Source organism: Myxocyprinus asiaticus, chromosome 17, assembly GCF_019703515.2.
Source record: "Myxocyprinus asiaticus isolate MX2 ecotype Aquarium Trade chromosome 17, UBuf_Myxa_2, whole genome shotgun sequence".
Lineage (NCBI taxonomy): Eukaryota > Metazoa > Chordata > Actinopteri > Cypriniformes > Catostomidae > Myxocyprinus > Myxocyprinus asiaticus.
In genome coordinates, this window is record NC_059360.1 from 23,453,022 (window position 1) to 23,472,102 (window position 19,081).

General features: G+C 36.1%; 1 protein-coding gene across 1 annotated transcript in view; it reads left to right on the forward strand.

Annotated features, from left to right (window-relative positions):
• The first annotated feature begins 2,963 nt into the window (after positions 1-2,963).
• The window catches only part of LOC127455014 (tyrosine-protein kinase receptor-like), a 90,227-nt gene continuing 74,109 nt past the window's right edge, over positions 2,964-19,081 (forward strand). Inside the window, exon 1 of the mRNA XM_051722534.1 lies at positions 2,964-3,096. Within this exon, the coding sequence (XP_051578494.1) occupies positions 3,042-3,096 (55 nt within the window). The 5' untranslated portion in view covers positions 2,964-3,041. The remainder of the gene's footprint in view (positions 3,097-19,081) is intronic.

The window sequence follows — 19,081 nt, forward strand, 5'->3', positions numbered from 1 at the left end:
TATCATGTTTAACATGTTTTTTTTTTTTATTTTTTTTTTTAAATTTTTTTATGAGCAACAGGAAGTGGTGTAATTCCGAAAATTTACTGTAATAAACCATGTTTAATGAATATATACAGGTGCATCTCAATAAATTAGAATGTCGTGGAAAAGTTCATTTATTTCAGTAATTCAACTCAAATTGTGAAACTCATGTATTAAATAAATTCAATGCACACAGACTGAAGTAGTTTAAGTCTTTGGTTCTTTTAATTGTGATGATTTTGGCTCACATTTAACAAAAACCCACCAATTCACTATCTCAAAAAATTAGAATACATCATAAGACCAATAAAAAAACATTTTTAGTGAATTGTTGGCCTTCTGGAAAGTATGTTCATTTACTCTGTATGTACTCAATACTTGGTAGGGGCTCCTTTTGCTTTAATTATTGCCTCAATTCGGCGTGGCATGGAGGTGATCAGTTTGTGGCACTGCCGAGGTGGTATGGAAGCCCAGGTTTCTTTGACAGTGGCCTTCAGCTCATCTGCATTTTTTGGTCTCTTGTTTCTCATTGTCCTCTTGACAATACCCCATAGATTCTCTATGGGGTTCAGGTCTGGTGAGTTTGCTGGCCAGTCAAGCACACCAACACCATGGTCATTTAACCAACTTTTGGTGCTTTTGGCAGTGTGGGCAGGAGCCAAATCCTGCTGGAAAATGAAATCAGTATCTTTAAAAAGCTGGTCAGCTGAAGGAAGCATGAAGTGCTCCAAAATTTCTTGGTAAACGGGTGAAGTGACTTTGGTTTTCAAAAAATACAATGGACCAACACCAGCAGATGACATTGCAACCCAAATCATCACAGACTGTGGAAACTTAACACTGGACTTCAAGCAACTTGGGCTATGAGCTTCTCCACCCTTCCTCCAGACTCTAGGACCTTGGTTTCCAAATGAAATACAAAACTTGCTCTCATCTGAAAAGAGGACTTTGGACCACTGGGCAACAGTCCAGTTCTTCTTCTCCTTAGCCCAGGTAAGACGCCTCTGACGTTGTCTGTGGTTCAGGAGTGGCTTAACAAGAGGAATACGACAACTGTAGCCAAATTCCTTGACACGTCTGTGTGTGGTGGCTCTTGATGCCTTGACCCCAGCCTCAGTCCATTCCTTGTGAAGTTCAGCCAAATTCTTGAATCGATTTTGCTTGACAATCCTCATAAGGCTGCGGTTCTCTCGGTTGGTTGTGCATCTTTTTCTTCCACACTTTTTCCTTCCACTCAACTTTCTGTTAACATGCTTGGATACAGCACTCTGTGAACAGCCAGCTTCTTTGGCAATGAATGTTTGTGGCTTTCCCTCCTTGTGAAGGGTGTCAATGATTGTCTTCTGGACAACTGTCAGATCAGCAGTCTTCCCCATGATTGTGTAGCCTAGTGAACCAAACTGAGAGACCATTTTGAAGGCTCAGGAAACCTTTGCAGGTGTTTTGAGTTGATTAGCTGATTGGCATGTCACCATATTCTAATTTTTTGAGATAGTGAATTGGTGGGTTTTTGTTGAATGTGAGCCAAAATCATCACAATTAAAAGAACCAAAGACTTAAACTACTTCAGTCTGTGTGCATTGAATTTATTTAATACACGAGTTTCACAATTTGAGTTGAATTACTGAAATAAATGAACTTTTCCACGACATTCTAATTTATTGAGATGCACCTGTATATATATATATATATATATATATATATATATATATATATATATATATATATATATTTGAACGACATTAACCAGTTTACTTTATCAGGTTTTCGTTCCTCTGAACGTTTTCAGTCCCTGTAAGAAGTCGCCTAAGTGTTTTTGCCTTGGACCACCATAAGCTGTGGGTGCACTCAGGATCTAGCTTTATGTGACTGACGTATTACGACTAACCCGATCTCATAAAAAATCGTACATAGTTGTACGAATCCTGATGATTTCGCCGTGAGAGTGTGTTGATTAGGACTGAGCGTTAGTGAGTGAGCCTCAGGACACTGACACCCTCATCCACAGAATCCGGCCCAACCAAATGATTAATGCACAAAAAGAAAACTACCTAACTTATTGGAATGAAACAACACAAAAACAAAGCAAACTACAATGTTATTTGGCCCTAAACAGAGATTACACGACAGCAGAATACCTGAGCACAGTGAGACACCACAAACTTAGGAAAAACATGACGAGGTACAGACTGAGCGACCACAGCCAACATAGAGAAGGGCACATACAGACAGAGCTGGATGCCCAGAGAGAGCAGGTTATGCCTGTACTGTAGCCAAGGAAAAATAGAAACAGTGCTGCACTTGTTAACCACCTGCCCTAATAACAAGTGTTCGAAAACACTTCTTTCCCAAATTTGAAATTATTTGTCCCAACTTCAAAAAGTTGAAGAATGATGCACAAGCTCAATATTTACTTGGTGAACAAAGAGACTGCATTTCACTGGCAGCAAAGTACATCAATTCCTGCCACAAAAAGAGGGAAGAGTCGACTAAACAGTGATGTGCCAATTTATTCACACACAGACACGCACACAGGCACACACACACACACACACACACAAAGACACGTGAATTCACACAAACTCTTGTACACACACATACACACATATGCAAACACACACACACCACTGAAAGTATATACACTTTTTTTCTGTTTTTTTCTGTTTTTCCACACTTGTTCAATACAGAAGTGCTCGTGCTTTGGCAATACAATGTACAATTTGTCATGCCAATAAAGCTCATTTGAATTTAACTGAAATTGAGTGAGAGAGAGAGAGAGAGAGAGAGAGAGAGAGAGAGAGAGAGAGAGAGAGAGAGAGAGAGAGAGAGAGAGGCAGGCTGCAACATCAGCATCATATTGAATCACAACAGCTGTGAGGCGCGAGACTCAGGGACCCCGAGCAGCGCGAGCTGACAGAACTGGATGCTTACGGAAATACGTGTTATTTGTTATTATTTATTAGTGGACACACACTAGGTTAACAGTACTTTATCTCCAGGATCCTTTTTAAGGAGCCATGGATTATCTTACTGGACAGACTTTTCTAAAACTTGCCTTTCTCATCTTTACAGGTGAGTGTTTGTAGACAAATTCTCTGGTGATGTCAAACGCGCTGCCGTTAAAAACCCGATAGAAATGAATTGAGACTTTGAAGGTCTAAATGAAATCCACCTTGTCTCATGGGATACTGATAACAGCACTCATTTCCATTTAATAGGTGGGATGCGGTGTCATTCATCAGGAACTGTTCTGCAAGACGTGTTTCATTTCTACTTCTAAATTACTATAAAAATCAATAATTGCAATTTGCCCTAAGATTTGAGCTGAGCAGCACTTTGAAAAGCCGCTTCACTCCGCTTGTGCGTCATCAAGCTGCAATGCTTCAGACCTCCTTCATTTTCGTTTAGTTAAGTTAATTTATTCAGAGGCATAAAACCTTTGGACGTCTCAGAATAGGCTGGCCAAATGTGTGGTGTGTCATAATCAAAGAAAGTACCCTGCTTAGATAATTCTTTATGTAAGAACTAATGGTCCCCAGATATGAGCAAAGCAGGGGAGATCCAACTGTTCTTGGCAACCTTAGTGAAGTGAAAGAAAAACTCTCGTTTCGGTCAATTTACTTTTCCTCCCATTTAGTTTCATGTCAGCTCTCTTAAATAACCCATGTTACACATCTTCAAGTCTGTTATTGCCTATTTGGCTTTCTAAAATGTTTATTGTTTTTATGGAAAGCTATTGTCTTACCTGTTTTTGTGTATGTTGTACAGAGGGCTTACATTATATGATTATTATTTGATATTGGCTTTAAATTTACAATTTGCTGCTCAAAGGAAGCACATTTCCCCTCTACATCATTTGGCATCATGGTCAACTTATGGCACTAATGCTGTCGATTGAGCTTAACTTGTGCTGAACCCGTAATATTCCTTTAATTAGTACACTATGTCATTTATTATATTGTCCGCAAAATATAGCTGTAGGGCGGTTGAGTATCAATTCCAGGAATATGCAGTCTGAAAACAGATGTGTAGATCATAAACATACAGGAATATTTGAATGTGAAAACATTCACTTTCAGATGTTAATATTCATTCATGGAAATACAAAAGCAAAACCATTTGCATCTGGAAATCTGTTTATATTGGTCTGTGACTTTCATATTTATATTTCATATCTAGTCTAATTCTGCTGTTGAGAAACTCATCTGTCCTTCTCCGACATAATGACCTTATCAAAACCACATTTGTTGCTTTATTGCATGCCTTTAAAGTCAGACATTTTTTGTTGTCCATTAGGCAGAAATATTTGATTTATGTAAAGAGCATGCTACTCACAATTGTAAGGTCATTGTATTTAACAGCGTACAGACTTCACCTCTAATTATCAATCTGGCCCACATACTGTAGGCTTTTTTTTATGTTAGATGGTATATGATTTCTCTTAAACCAGCAACTCTAAACTTAGTGTCCAGTAATCTGGCAATTTAGTATTCAACACAAATATTATGTAGGTCTATGCTGTTTTGTCAGTGTCTAACATTTTTATTTATTTATTTGTTTATTATTATATATTACACAGACAGACATTCAAAGCCTTGGTTTAATTTAGCATTTTGTTATTTTCTCTTTGTTGACCTGAGCTTTTAGCAAGATTTCGCACAGATTTCAGGGCTGAAGGAAAACTGAAAGCCTTTTTGAAGTTACTCAGGCCATTATACTGTACATGTGTGTAGCTGAATACTTTAGTGTTTTTACATGTTTTTTTTATTTGATTTTTTTATGGTTTCACTACCATTATTAGTTTCCATTGATAAGACAAATGAAATAACTTATGACTTACTCAGAAATGATTCATACAAATACGGATGAATAATGATAAAAAAAAGTTATTTAAAAGAAGTGTTAGACTGGTTTCAGTTGCATACACATTAAAGACAGTACAGCACACAGATGTCAAGTATTATGAGTCTGTCCTGTCAGCTTACCCTCTTTGAGGGTATTTTACTATCCAGGGGTTGTTAATGTCAGTGCTTTAGAAAAGAAGAATTAAAAGCCAGATTCAAATGTCTTATTCAGATACATTTTCATTTATTTTATATTGTCTTTTCAACCATACTGACTTACAAGATGGAGCATGCCATATACTGTAATATATTATTGTGACACTGAAAAGGTAGGCAAACTGTCAGTAGAAGTGTCTGTATAAGAACTGAATAAGTAGTGTCATTTGAACGTCAGTTTTGACTTTTGATTGGCATAAATTTTACTCCACTTTGCAGCTTATTCTGGCCAAGAACCACCCACATAGATAGGAAAAGCACATATGACTGACATGTAAAGCGACCAACCGCAGTTCCTTTCATTTTTACGTGCCATTTGTGGGTTGGTTTATCTGAAGAAGTTGATAGCACAGTAATAGAGCACAACAGTCTAGTTTTGGAAGTAACAATCCTATTAATTTCTTCCATAGACTAATTGATTTTCGATGATAACTTATAAACCTTTAAAGACAGACCTACCTTGAGCTCCAAGGTTGTTTATCGATGATATATGCTTGTGCTGAAGCCATCGGTCTGCATTATTTCAACTTCATTGTTTAAAAATCATGTTTGATAGCAAAATTCTTGGTAAACAACTACATTACCCATGGTCCAGCAGAGAAAGATCCACCAATCAAAGAACCGTGGCTAACAAAGCCCGCCAAATGTGCCTCGGAGCGAGCGCCCACTCCCATGATGCACTGTGAATGACGTAATCGAGTCAGTGTCTCTTCACCCTTAAACTACTTATCTACAGTATTTGTACATATCGGAATATTTAGCAATAAATGTAAAATATATTGTTTCTATACTACAGGCTGCACAGAAAACACTGAACTTAAAGTAGAAATGTGTTTACATTTTGTAATCGGAATCCATTCAAAAGTAATAAGTACTGATTATTTGGCAGATATAATTCAGAAAACAAAGTCAAGGATACAGTTCTGCTTGTGGATATCTATTTTGCTTGCAACTGCATACCTCAAACAAAGCTCTGAATATCTTTCAAAGATTTGTCTCCACAAATCTTTGTCTTTCCAGCACTTTAATAAAGGAACAGTACATTTTACAAAAGCACTTTATACCTGGGCCAAAATGTAGCTGATTAATCAAGTTATAACTGTCTCTTTAGAAGGTCATTTGAACAGTAGGGGGCAAATATAGTGGGCTAATGAATCTATAGATGGGCGCTTAGTTGACTGGTTGCAGCTGATTGCTGAAGTCATAGCATGGATCACAGCCTGAAGATTAAGGAGGCCAGAAACAACATTTTGAGTCTGATTCTAGCAGTTAAGGCAAGCCAGAGAAGGAACAAGAGCAGACTTGTGAAATTTTCCTGGACTTTTCAAAACAAATCAGGCTGCAGCAGTTTAGATGTGCTCAAAGATTCATAGCTAAAATGAGGAGAACTACAAAAGGAGCCTTTGGTGGAATAGGGGTTTAGGAAATAGATTTTATTATGTTATGGAAGTTCCAGGACCAGGCAGTTACTGCAGTGTAAGCAGTGTGGGTGTGTTGGTCATTTTAATTCAGTTCAAGAAAATTGTATACACTGGATGTGTAAATTATGTCTCCCTGAATTTGTGCACAGATGGAGTGATACTGAATTGGAAGGTCTTGACTGGGAGGAAAACTAGCTCAGCCTTGTCAAGGTTATAACACCAGTTTCTCACAAAACTTTTAGCTTTCTGCCATTTGATATATGTGGATATCCCCATTCTAATTAACGGATTTGGCTTTTTATTATTATTTGGCTAATAAACTATTAGTAACAGGTGCATAAAAGCGAGCAAACAGCCATACAATCTCCTTAGATAACATTTTTTATTATGCCAGGTCCACACTAATACGTTTTCATTTGAAAATGCATCTTTTTCTCTACGTTTTGTTCTTCTGAGACTGCATTTTTGACAGCGAAAACTGAACTTTTCCAAAACGCACTCCCAAGTGGATAAATTTGAAAATGCTGACTTCACGTAGAGGTGTGGACAGAGAAAATGAAGATATCTGAAAACGATGATATATTTGTGAGAGCAGAGGTGTATAGTAACGAAGTACAAATACTTCGTTACTGTACTTAAGTACAGTTTTTTTATATTTGTACTTTACTGGAGTATAAATATTTCTTTGGACTTTTACTTTCACTTCACTACATTTTGAAGAGAAATTGAATACTTTTACTCTGATAAATTTCTCCAGACCCTTTCATTACTTTTGCGACTGAACACTGCAAAAAAAATATCGCGTGCAGATTGTCAAAAGTATTGTGGTCACGGATCCAAAAATAATAAGCATAAATCAAAATAATAAGCATGAATCAAAAAATAATAAGCACAGATAAAAAAATAATAAGCGCAAAATAAATAAAAAGCGCAGATCAAAATAATTAGCGCATATCAAAAAATAACAAGCATGAATCAAAAATTTATAAACACATTTAAAATATGCAGCAAAAAACAAAACAAAAATTAAAGCGAAGTCATCAGAATTGCAAACAAAATCATGTTTTCCTTGGTTATATTACTTTTTTTTGTAGGGCTGCCCCCTGATAGTCGACCAAAACATTAGTCGATGAAAAGAGTCTTGGTCGTTGGTCGCAGAAAAAAAAAAACCCCACAGGAAACCGATGAACATTATTACCGCTGGTTGGATGCTAGGTCGTACTATGGGATCATTTTCATTAAGCAGGGTTAGGGTTAAGCCTATACAATAAAGCAAGACACTTTGATTTCAAACTTTGAACTTTGTTTTTTATTTATTTTAACTAAAATTTCAAATGAAACTGGAAAAAAATGTGTGTTGTTCAACTTTTTGAAAGATGGCTTTACAACATATATATATATATATATATCGCAATATCCAATATTCACTGAGGGATCAGTGAATATTCTTGCTTTAGTGATTTTGCATTGAAAATTACATTTATTTATTTAAAAAGCAAAAAACTTAAATCAAATACATTTCTAAATTCAAATTGCACTCCAAATGAAATGAAAAAGCAATTAAAATAATGAAGTGATCAAAAAAATAATATATAGGTTATATAAGTAACCACCTTTCCATTTACAGGCGGAAAATTACTTACACAAATGAAGACATAAAAACAATTATAAATAATAATTATAATGATGATAATAATCACTGAAATATAAATCATGGTTTGAGATGAACGTGGTTTTGTATTATTTTATGTTTTAATCACAGATGTAGGTGGGGGGGGGAGGTGTAAAAGACAATACAAATAGTTAGGGGTTTCAATACAAACAGCATTATGTTAAATTATACAAATTAAAGATCTTTACAAATCTTTTGGCTTTAATATTTTTACAAAGTTTAATCATGTTGTAAAAAGTCTATCAAAAATAGGTTAATATTGGGTTTCTTTTCTGACCATTTCGACTTCATTTCATCTTCCATAAATAATTATAAAATGTACAATAAAAGAAAAGTTAACATCTTTGTTATTGTGATGAAAATAAAGTAAAACCTTGTTTTCTTCAATGGAAAAAGTATAATTCGTTTTTCTACACATAAATTGAGCGACATCCTTCCAGAATCTTTTGACAAGATGGCAATTCCAAAATAGGTGGAATAATGTTTCTGGTTCAACTTTACAGAATGCACATTCATTATTAATTTAAATTTTCCCTAAAATTTCCCTAAATTTGCGACTATTTGTGAATAAAGTACGTCCAACGTCAATAAGCCAACATAAGCCAACTTTATTGGATTATTTATTGACGTGGGGACGCTTGGTCACTTGTTTCTGATTTTGCTGCAGTATCATGGAAAAAGAAACTACTGTATTTTAAATGTGTTTATATATTTTTGATTCATGCTTGTTATTTTTTTTATCTGTGTTAATTATTTTGATCTGTGCTTTTTATTTATTTTTGCACTTTTTTTAATCTACCCTTATTCTTTTTTGATTCACGCTTATTATTTTGTACAAAATACTTTTGACGGGATTTAGATCCCATAATAGTGATGTGTGATTTGTTGAAACAATCATTTGAGTCCAGTCTTTTAAATTTGATTGCTTTGAACTGAACAAAAGACTCAAAAACTGGTCTGAATTATTAGTTTTACGAATCACGAATCTGAATCAAAATCACAAGCGAAGAGCGCGCCACTGTCTCCACTGGGGAAGACAAGAAGCTGCTCATGTGAGTATTTTTTTTTTTTTTTTTTACTTTTAATTTGATAAGTTTAGACTTAAACATTATGAAAGCTGTTAAGTAACGAAGTTATGTGCGATCAGTCTCCCGGCTCTCCAGGAGACCTGTTCATATAAAAGTCAATCACATGTGTTTACATTTAAACAAGGTATGATGTGTATGAATAATTACCAGTGCTCATGAAAATGTCCAACAATATGTATTTTTGTATTTTATGAAGATGGATGAATGGTCTTTGCCTAATTAAAACTAGTTTTCTAGTGGTTGCTAAAGAGTTATATTTGCTTTGTAGCACATTTATGCTACAGTATGTGGTAACTAGGGTTTTCTGGATGGTTGCTAGGGCATGCTATGCAGTTGTCAATGTGATCTCTGCTGTGTGTTTTGGCGCATTGCTACAGGATGTGGTTGCCAGGTTGTTACTATGCTGTTGCTAAGTTGTTTTCTGTGTTTTTTGCACATTGCTCTGCAGTTGACAGGGTGTTCTAGGTGGTTGTCAGATTGATGCTATGCTGTTGTTAAGTTTTTTTTTGTTTTTTTTTTAACTCTGTTTCAGCGCATTGCCAGGGTGTTCTGGGTGGTTCTTGGGTGGTTGCTTATTGGCCCAAATGAAAAGAGCCCACCCCCACAAGTCTCTGTCCTGGTCACTAATATGACTCAATTCCCTCCTTCATTGTTCCAATTTTTATGGACTGTGCATTCATTTACACTCATCCCATAAATATGATCATTCTCATGTGAATTGAATGCACCATTAAAGGGATGGTTCATTTAAAAATGAAAATTCTTTCATCATTTTATCATCCTCATTCGATCCAAGATGTGTATGACTTTCGTTTTTTTTTCTTCTGCTGAACACAAACCAAAAAAGATTTTCAGAAGAATATTGCTGTTATGTAGGTCAATTCAATGTACGTGAATGGTGGTCAGAACTTTGAAGCTCCAAAAAGCACATAAATGCAGCATAAGAGTAATCCATAAGACTCCAGTGGTTTCATCAATGTCTTCGGAACAGATCCAATTGGTTTTGGGTGAGAATAGACCAAAATTTAACTTTTTTTTCCACTGTAAATCTTGACATTAGCAGTCTCATTGGCGATCAGGATTTCAAGCTCGATTACACCTCCTATAGCGCCATCTAGGGCTCTGCACATATGTTAGGCAGTCTCATTGGCGATCAGGATTTCAAGCTCGATTACACCTCCTATAGCGCCATACTTACCTTCTAATGAAAGTAAATCACTCGCATGTGCAACCAAATCTCACGCTATGCAAATTAAATTGTCTGTGTTTAGCCACTGGCTAGTAAATGTTCAGATTTCACTCACCAGTGATTGAGTAGTTTAGTGGAGAAGTTATTAACACTGAGGTCCTTTCACTGAGTGTTGAAAGTAAAAGTTTGGTTTAACTCATTCTGTGTGTCCAAAGACGAGATCCACGGATCCATATGTCATTACAAAGGTATCTTCCTTTTTTGTGTTTACAGTCAGTTGTTGATTAAAAACAACAAAAAAATAAACATTTAATTCTAATCACACATGGATGCGCTACAGAAACCACACACGTCTTCTCTTGTTACATGCGCTGATGCCGGAGACAGTACCGAATATGCACGTGTTCTACATATGTAGATGTAAATACTTGTAAATAATACAAATTGTGCAAGTATACAATAAAAAGGTAACAAAAATATAAATGCAATATAATATATGCAGTTTCAAGACATTAACTGATGGAATAGACTGAATTTGAACATTTTTCAAAAGCTAAAATGTGACCAATTTGATGAAAAACTAATGATAAAATATAATTTGTAAAATTAATGTTTTTGAATTGTACCTAAAAGGGTCGCCTAGGAGGTTCCTTTATCATTATGAGCATTAGCTGTGTGAGAATATCTTTCCTATATAAGCAAATTGAACATTGTAACAGAAATGTACCCTTATAAATCGATATCTAATTGAATCGGAATCGAATCGAGAGTTTGTGAATTGGAATCAAATCAAATTGGGAAATCTGTATCAATCCCTAGCCCTAGTCAACTGCCATTGAATTGAAAAGACGTGCCGATAAAAATAGTAATCGTTTTTTTGTCCTTTTGTGTTCCACATAAGGGTGCACTATTGTTTAAATGTTCAATAAGCAGGTGTCCAAATAGTTTTGACCATGTAGTGCACCTCTAACAGGAACTGATGCATGAAACCATAGGAACAATGACAATGTAGCATGATTACATAATTTGTGAAATGCTCCTGCATAGTTCTGTGCAATATATTTGATAAAACAAAAATAAATGTCTGCACCATGGTTTCAGAGAAAACTGCATTTCTTTTCAATACCATTAATTATGGAAATCACAATACATCGCTTTAAAGAAGAGTTTTAATTGAGTGAAATAAATGCATGTGTAAGTGCAACTCAGTATGACTCTTGTAAAGGAACTTTAGACAGCGTGTTTAGTGAGATGGACTTCCTTTGCCAAGGTAACTGCATAATAGTCCAGTAATTACAGGTCTGAATCTCTAAACACAGTTTAAAGTATTTGCTTTTAGCATCAAACATTAAAGGGGTGCAATAAGTGCCTTGCAATGTGCCTCACTGAAATGTGTCTGCGTACTGAAACGTCATTTGCAAGCAGAGCAGTTGTACTCAGCCTATTTAAGCTGAAAAAAAAATCATTGTTCAAAGACACTGTAAGAGGCCCTGTTTACACCTGGTATTAAGATCTGTTTTGGATGGGAGCCTGGGTAGCTCAACGGTAAAAAACGCTGGCTACCACCCCTGGAGTTCGCTAGTTCGCTAAGCAACCAAATTGGCCCGGTTGCTAGGGAGGGTAGAGTCACATGGGGTAACCTCCCCATGGTCGCTATAATGTGGCTCGTTCTTGGTGGGGCGTGTGGTGAGTTGAGCGTGGATGCAGCTGGGATTCGTCCTCCGCCACCCGGATTGAGGCGAATCACTATGCGACCACGAGGACTTAAAAGCACATTGGGAATTGGGCATTCCAAATTGGGTGAAAAAGGGGGGAAATCCCCCCCCCCCCCCAAAAAAAAATAAAGATCTGTTTCAGATGATCTGATCACAAGTGGTCAGGCAGGCAGGACACATCACCGTTTACATCTGGTAGTTACATGTCTCAAACACGTTTCATGTTCAGATTTTGAGGGGAGGGTCTCTGATTTTGTGACAACATATTCTCAAAAAGGTAAAAAAAAAGAAGAAGAAAAAAAAGAAAACTTCCACACTATTTCTCCCTAATATACCTGAAATTTAATCTAAGCCCGAACATGATGTTTCGTGCTAAATTTTGCGTTATTTTAGTGCTTTGGATGTGTGTGTTTCACATGATCAATGTCATTGCATGTTGATATCAGGCAAGTCTTGTACTTGTATATTTGCTCTTTTCCAAACTTTTCAATCAGACAGTTATATCTAACTGGTAAATTTTAAAACCCTTGTTTTATTACAGTGGTTGATTGACAAATGAATAGGTAGTCCTTTGATGATGTCCGGGACGCATCAGAACAGCTTTAACAGTACAATTGTAGACACATACGGTTTTGACTACCTTCCAGTGTGGTTTGAGTGATCTGATCACATAACGTTTTGGACCCAGTTTACACCTGGATTTGGTGCTGTCCACTTGTGATCACACCACCCAAAATTGCATAAACGGCAAGGCTCGCTGACATGGTTACTGTTTCTTTTTCAACTATGTTGGATTAGAGTGGACTGACTGGGAAAGTGAACAATCGGGAGTCGTCATATCACTTCAGGTGTTCCACCAGAACAGTTCTCTGTCCTGAGTATGGTGAGCTAACCATGCGGAGAATTCCGGGCCAGGAACGGATCTAGAATAATCGTACCATACCAAACCATGCTCAAATTGAAATGTTACTGGAACCATTCAGCCGGATGGTTTTTGTTTGTTCATCTTTTGACCATGTGCATATTTGTAGTACTTGTAAGGTTCATACTAATGCAACCAAACAGTCTCATGAAGGCTGGCCACACACAACAATTACCTTGTAATTATTTTGTTCCCTCTTAATGTCTCTCACACCTACTACATAGTAATGATACACTTTGAATTCAAAGACAGAGTGTGATGTGACACAGCGGACTAGATGGGTATGTACCTATCTGTCTGGCAGCAGTTTTGACTTTGTCATGTTGACATTTATTGGACATTGTCTCAATATAAAGTTTGTTTTAGAGATCTATAGCTCCTAAAGAGCAGCAGTTGAACTGATGTCGTTTTTTCATCATTCCTTTTTAGATTAGACAGTTGTGAGTAGGGGTGGGTAAAAATATAAATTTTCTGATGCATCGTGATCTTCATTTGAATGATCTCAGTATGGATTCTTAAATCCCTAAATCGATCTTTTACTCTGTGCACAACCCTCTACTACAATGAGAGGAAATCACTTGCATTTGCAACCAAATTTTGCACAATGCGTCTAAAATGTATACTGTATATTTGTTATACTGGCTGGTAAATTTTTCGATTTCACTCACCAGTAATTGTGTAGTATAGTGGTGGAGTATTCAGCAGCGAGATCCTTTTGCTGCGTGTTGAGAGTTAAAAGATGTTCCGTGTGATGTGTGTCCAAAGACGAGATCCATGCGACCAATTTGTCATTGAATAATGTCATTTTTAAGACCCTTTCAGTTCTGTACAGTCAGTTGTTGATCAAAAACAACAAAAAATAAACATTTAATTCTAATAATGCATGGCACAGATGAGATAAAGTCATTCGAGTCCTCTCTCGTTAACATGCGCTCATCTACAGACACTCTTTACAGAAATGCAGGTTTGGTTAAAGAGACAGTACCGGTTTCAGCACGTATTCAACAAATCAATATAAATATTTGTAAATAGTACAAATTATGCATTTAAACAAATAAATAGGTAACTAAAAATAATATATGAAATATAATATCCTTGATATCCTTGATTCTTGATAGAATACATGGATTTGTTCATTTATTTGTTCATCATCGGGAGCTGTGAATCGGAATCAGATTGAATCTGTATCAATACTCAGCCCTAGTTCAAATCAAATCACTTTTATTGTCACACAACCATATACACAAGTGCAATAGTGGGTGAAAGTCTTGAAAAAAAGTTGTGAGCTTGTATGTATTGAGTACATACTTTACATACAAAGTAAAGTAAATCATTTTGGCTGACTTGACATATCTGATTTAGCAAGTCAATGAATCATTGAATGTTTTCGACATCTGGCAGTGTAGATTGTTATTAGCAACTCAGATATTGTATAGTTTATGATTGAATGATTACAAGGAACACTCTATGTTAAGTGATATTCTCTCAATGACATTGAATCTGAAAAGGATAATCAAAGGTAATTGACCCTTGACTAAGTTCCGCCCCCCTTCATTACTGTTGCTGGCTCAGAGAAGCTTTGCATGGGATATAACTGTGGTTATGTCACAATGTTTTGGCAAAATATGTTCATAAACTGAATGAATATTATTTTATGTGTGCTGGAATGTAGAGTGACATTGCATTGCATTTTTATCTGCCTCGCTTCTTGAATAAAATTGTGAAATTTAGCAATTAAAGTGCAAAAACTGCAGAGACTGGCAAATGAGACATGGAAATGCAGAGCAAGAAAACATCATGAACATGACATGTTTACTGCAACATTTGAAGGCAGCAATTGAATTATCAACGATTAGTTTGTCAGACTTACCCTGTGAAGGTTTAGTTTTTGGAAAAGTGAATCTGCACTTTCAGACCGAAGTAGACACAAAGCTCTACAGTATGCATGAGGTATAAAAATGTAAGAGTTAAGGTTAATGAAATACTAAGTTACTGTCCAGTTAATGTCAGGACTTATTAACCAGTGTAAACGTTAGCTACAGCTAATTTACCTTTTTAGTCACAGTCTGCATCTCTCGTCTTGACTTTTTGGTATGTTGAGAAAACTTGGAATGTGGCTGTATTGAATAATTGCACTAGGAGAGGTCACACAAATGTCAGAACATGTCAGTTTATAGCTTAATAGAACATAGAAAAGGTAAATTAACTTTCAAGGTAGATTTTTAACTATATAAATGTTTTCCATTAAGGTACCTAATGGTTAGGAAGCAAAAACATTTCATAAAAAAGGTCTACATATATAATAGTAGCGTACAAAACATTTGAATGAATGACTAAAAAAATCAAACAAATTCAGCGATTTGTACCAGATATAGGCTTGCTTCGATGCATAACTTTAATTGAAATAATTAAATAAATAAAAATACAAACACACACAAACATACAGTACATATACGTATTATTTCAGGATATAATTCATGCTTGAAATGTTGAAGTCACAAATGTCAGTCTTAGATCGTCCAAAAGCAGATGTGCCTGCACATTTGAGCCACGTAAATCTACTGCTAATAGTATTAAAAGGATAATGTTTTCACTATGAAATTACCTCTTGCAGCTCCTCAGCTGTTCTTGTTTAGAAAGACAAGCAAGCCTATTTATCCACTGTCTTTGCACACTGAATAAAAAGGTCTAAACAATACACTAAAGTTTCAGTAACCTATAATTGAACAGCTCTTGTTTATTGTATACTGTGTAAAATATTTATTTATTTATTAACGTGTGTTAAACTAGTCTCCAAAAATAAAACACTAGTATCGTTTTTCTATTATTATTATTATTCTTTTTTAAATATTTGTATCCACTTTTCTCCCAATTTGGAATGCCCAATTCCCACTACTTAGTAGGTCCTGGAGGTGGTGCGATAACTCACCTCAATCCAGGTGGTGGAGGGCAAGTCTCAGTTGCCACCGCTTCTGAGACTGTCAATCTGCACATCTTATCATGTGGCTCATTGTGCATGACACCACGGAGGCTCTGCATGTGGAGGCTCATGCTATTCTCTGTGATCCACGCACAACTTACCATGTGCCCCACTGAAAACGAGAACCACTAATCGCGACCATGAGGAGGTTACCCCATGTGACTCTACCCTCCCTAGCAACCGGGCTAATTTGGTTGCTTAGGAGACCTCTCTGGAGTCACTCAGCATGCTCTGGATTCGAACTTGCGACTCCAGGGGTGGTAGGCAGTATCTTTACTCGCTGAGCTACCCAGGCCCCATTTTGAGTATTTCTGTAACTGCTGATCTTCTGGGATTTTCACACACAACAGTCTCTAGAGTTTACTCAGAATGGTGCCAAAAACTAAAAAACATCCAGTGAGTGACAGTTCTGTGGACGGAAACGCCTTGTTGATGAGAGAGGTCAATGGAGAATGGCCAGGGCTGCATTTCCCAAAAGCATCGTAAGCCTAAGTAGATCGTAGAAACCATTGGTGCCAATGGTCTCTACGATCAACTTGAGCTTGCAATGCTTTTGGGAAACATTGCCCAGACTGGTTCGAGCTGACAGAAAGGCTACGGTAACTCAGATAACCACTCTGAACAATTGCTACAATTGCAGTGAGCAGAATAGCATCTCAGAATGCACAGCATGTCAAACCTTGAGGTGGATGGGCTACAACAGCAGAAGATGACCATAGTGTTCCTAATTAAGTGCTCAGTGAGTGTATATCCAAATACTTTTTGGGGCCACTGAAGGTCTTGTGGTATAACAAGCAATGACATGTCCTTTTGATCAATTCTGGATACCAATATCAATTAAAAGTGGGTCAGTTTGTTCAGTCTTCCTGAACTAATTATCTGCTTTGTTAAGATTTCTTTCTATCAGAACATTTTCATCCGTCATTTGGTGAAATTGTAACTTGTTGCAAAGGTATACATAAATGTTTGTTTGTTACAGCATTTAGACTCAACATTTTAAATTAGTGTTTTCTTACCATTTTCCAATTATTCGTTATGTTGTTGCCATGACCTGTTTTTTCCTCCTCATGGTAGTGTGTGATACAATATGTCAAATAGGGCAATCTTTTAATTATCGGTTGTATAATTACAAGTCCCAAGCATGCTCTGTGATCTTCACTAACTGCTACAATTAAGCTCTAAATTGATGTTAAAAAATATGTGCTGACAGCCTGGTTTGGTCTTGCACGAGTGGCTTGTGAACCCTGGGAGTGTGGCTGTGAGCGCTTTTCGAGTGAGCCATGAAAACCATCATTAACAACCTACAGATGTCTCTGCAGATTGGGTTTTTGTGTGTGTCTCATAAACATATTTGCTCATTTTCTTTAGCCATTTGGCATTATGGATTTGATAGGAAGGCCAAGACTAGGACTTTAAGGAAAAAAATATTTTTTTCATTTCATAGCTGGCTTTTACCATTAATATGTACTCTACAATTCAGTGAATTTGTTTTTTTTTAATACAATATGGATTGGACAGAGATGCAATATGTTTCATTGAAGAAGACTAGCCTGTGTCTCTCCTACTCTCCAAAATGCTTTACTATTTTCAGAAATCCAATTGGAGTGTTCACTGTGTGATCCCAAGGGGTTGACTATATCAGTTTCCCAGTCTCACTGCTGTTCTTTCCACTGTGAAGCTGTTGCTTTGAAGAGATCAGCCATTAATGAAGTAAGTTTTTTTTTTTAGGGAAGTAATATGGAGTTTGACACATTTGGAGGAACCTGACAGTATGTTATGATCAGTGTTGGGTAAGTTACTTAAAAAATAGTAATCCACTACAAATAACTAATTATTTCTCAACATTTGTAATCAGATTACTTTACTAGGCTAATTACTTCATTGAAAAATTAATCACAATACTAAATACTTTATTTTACTGTAAATTACTTTTTAAAAAACTTTTCCGCTCAATAATGTCTATATTTCTTCCTTGTTCATTATTACACACAAGTCATACACTCAGCACTTCACATTTCTCCTTCACAATGACTCGATACAGGGCCATAATTCATGTACTCGAAATAAATAATATATTAGAAATAAGCATAACCCTACTTAAAAGTAACTGAATGAATTGAAAGTCAGTAACTGTAATCTGATTGCAGTACTTTAAAATGTAATACATTACATTACATTAAATAAAAAAGTAATTACATTACAGTAACTAATTACTTTATAATTGGATTACACCCAACACTGGTTATGATTGATCTAGACATTGGTGTGCATGTGCTATACTAAATGTCTTTGAAGAATATCACCTTTAGAGTATCTCTCTGTTTTACTGATATTCTCATTGCCCATTGGTATTCCAATATTATATTTGAATATTGGCCTTATTGTTTGTCCATGTTTTTCTGAGCTTCTGAAAAGATGAGAAGAACAAAAGTGAGACTTTGTGATGTAGCTCAAACATCTGTGGCACTGTCTCATATCCAAAGGGACTCTGGATTTAGAGTTCAGATGTACAGTGGCCCCAAAAGGTATTTGGACACTTTTGGACTCTTACATGTAAGGTACACTTTAAAATGTTTAAATGCCTTTGCATTAGATAGCCTACAAAATATCAAACCAGGTGGCACCTGCAAACAAACGATGATATACTTTTCTCAGAACTAACTTCACTTTTATTAGTAATTTTACCCCAGTGCTTTTTATTGTTTTATCATTTGAAACCTAACAAACTACTTCTAGTAAAAATGTTTTGCTTGAAAGTGTGTTTGCGCTATATTTCTTTAAATTAAATACAACTTGGTTTGATATTTTGTTATATAATGCAAAGACAGTCATGCATTTTTTAAGTGTGGTTTATGTGGACAAATGCTTTTTGGTGCCATTGTATCAAACCAGTCTTTTTCATGGTTAAGCAAATAGCCTTTTATCTTGTGAAATTGGTTTGCTGTGTAATAGCATTGATTAGTTTTTAGTTTCTTACCAGATCTGGTACAATTGTCTTCTTCATCTAAAA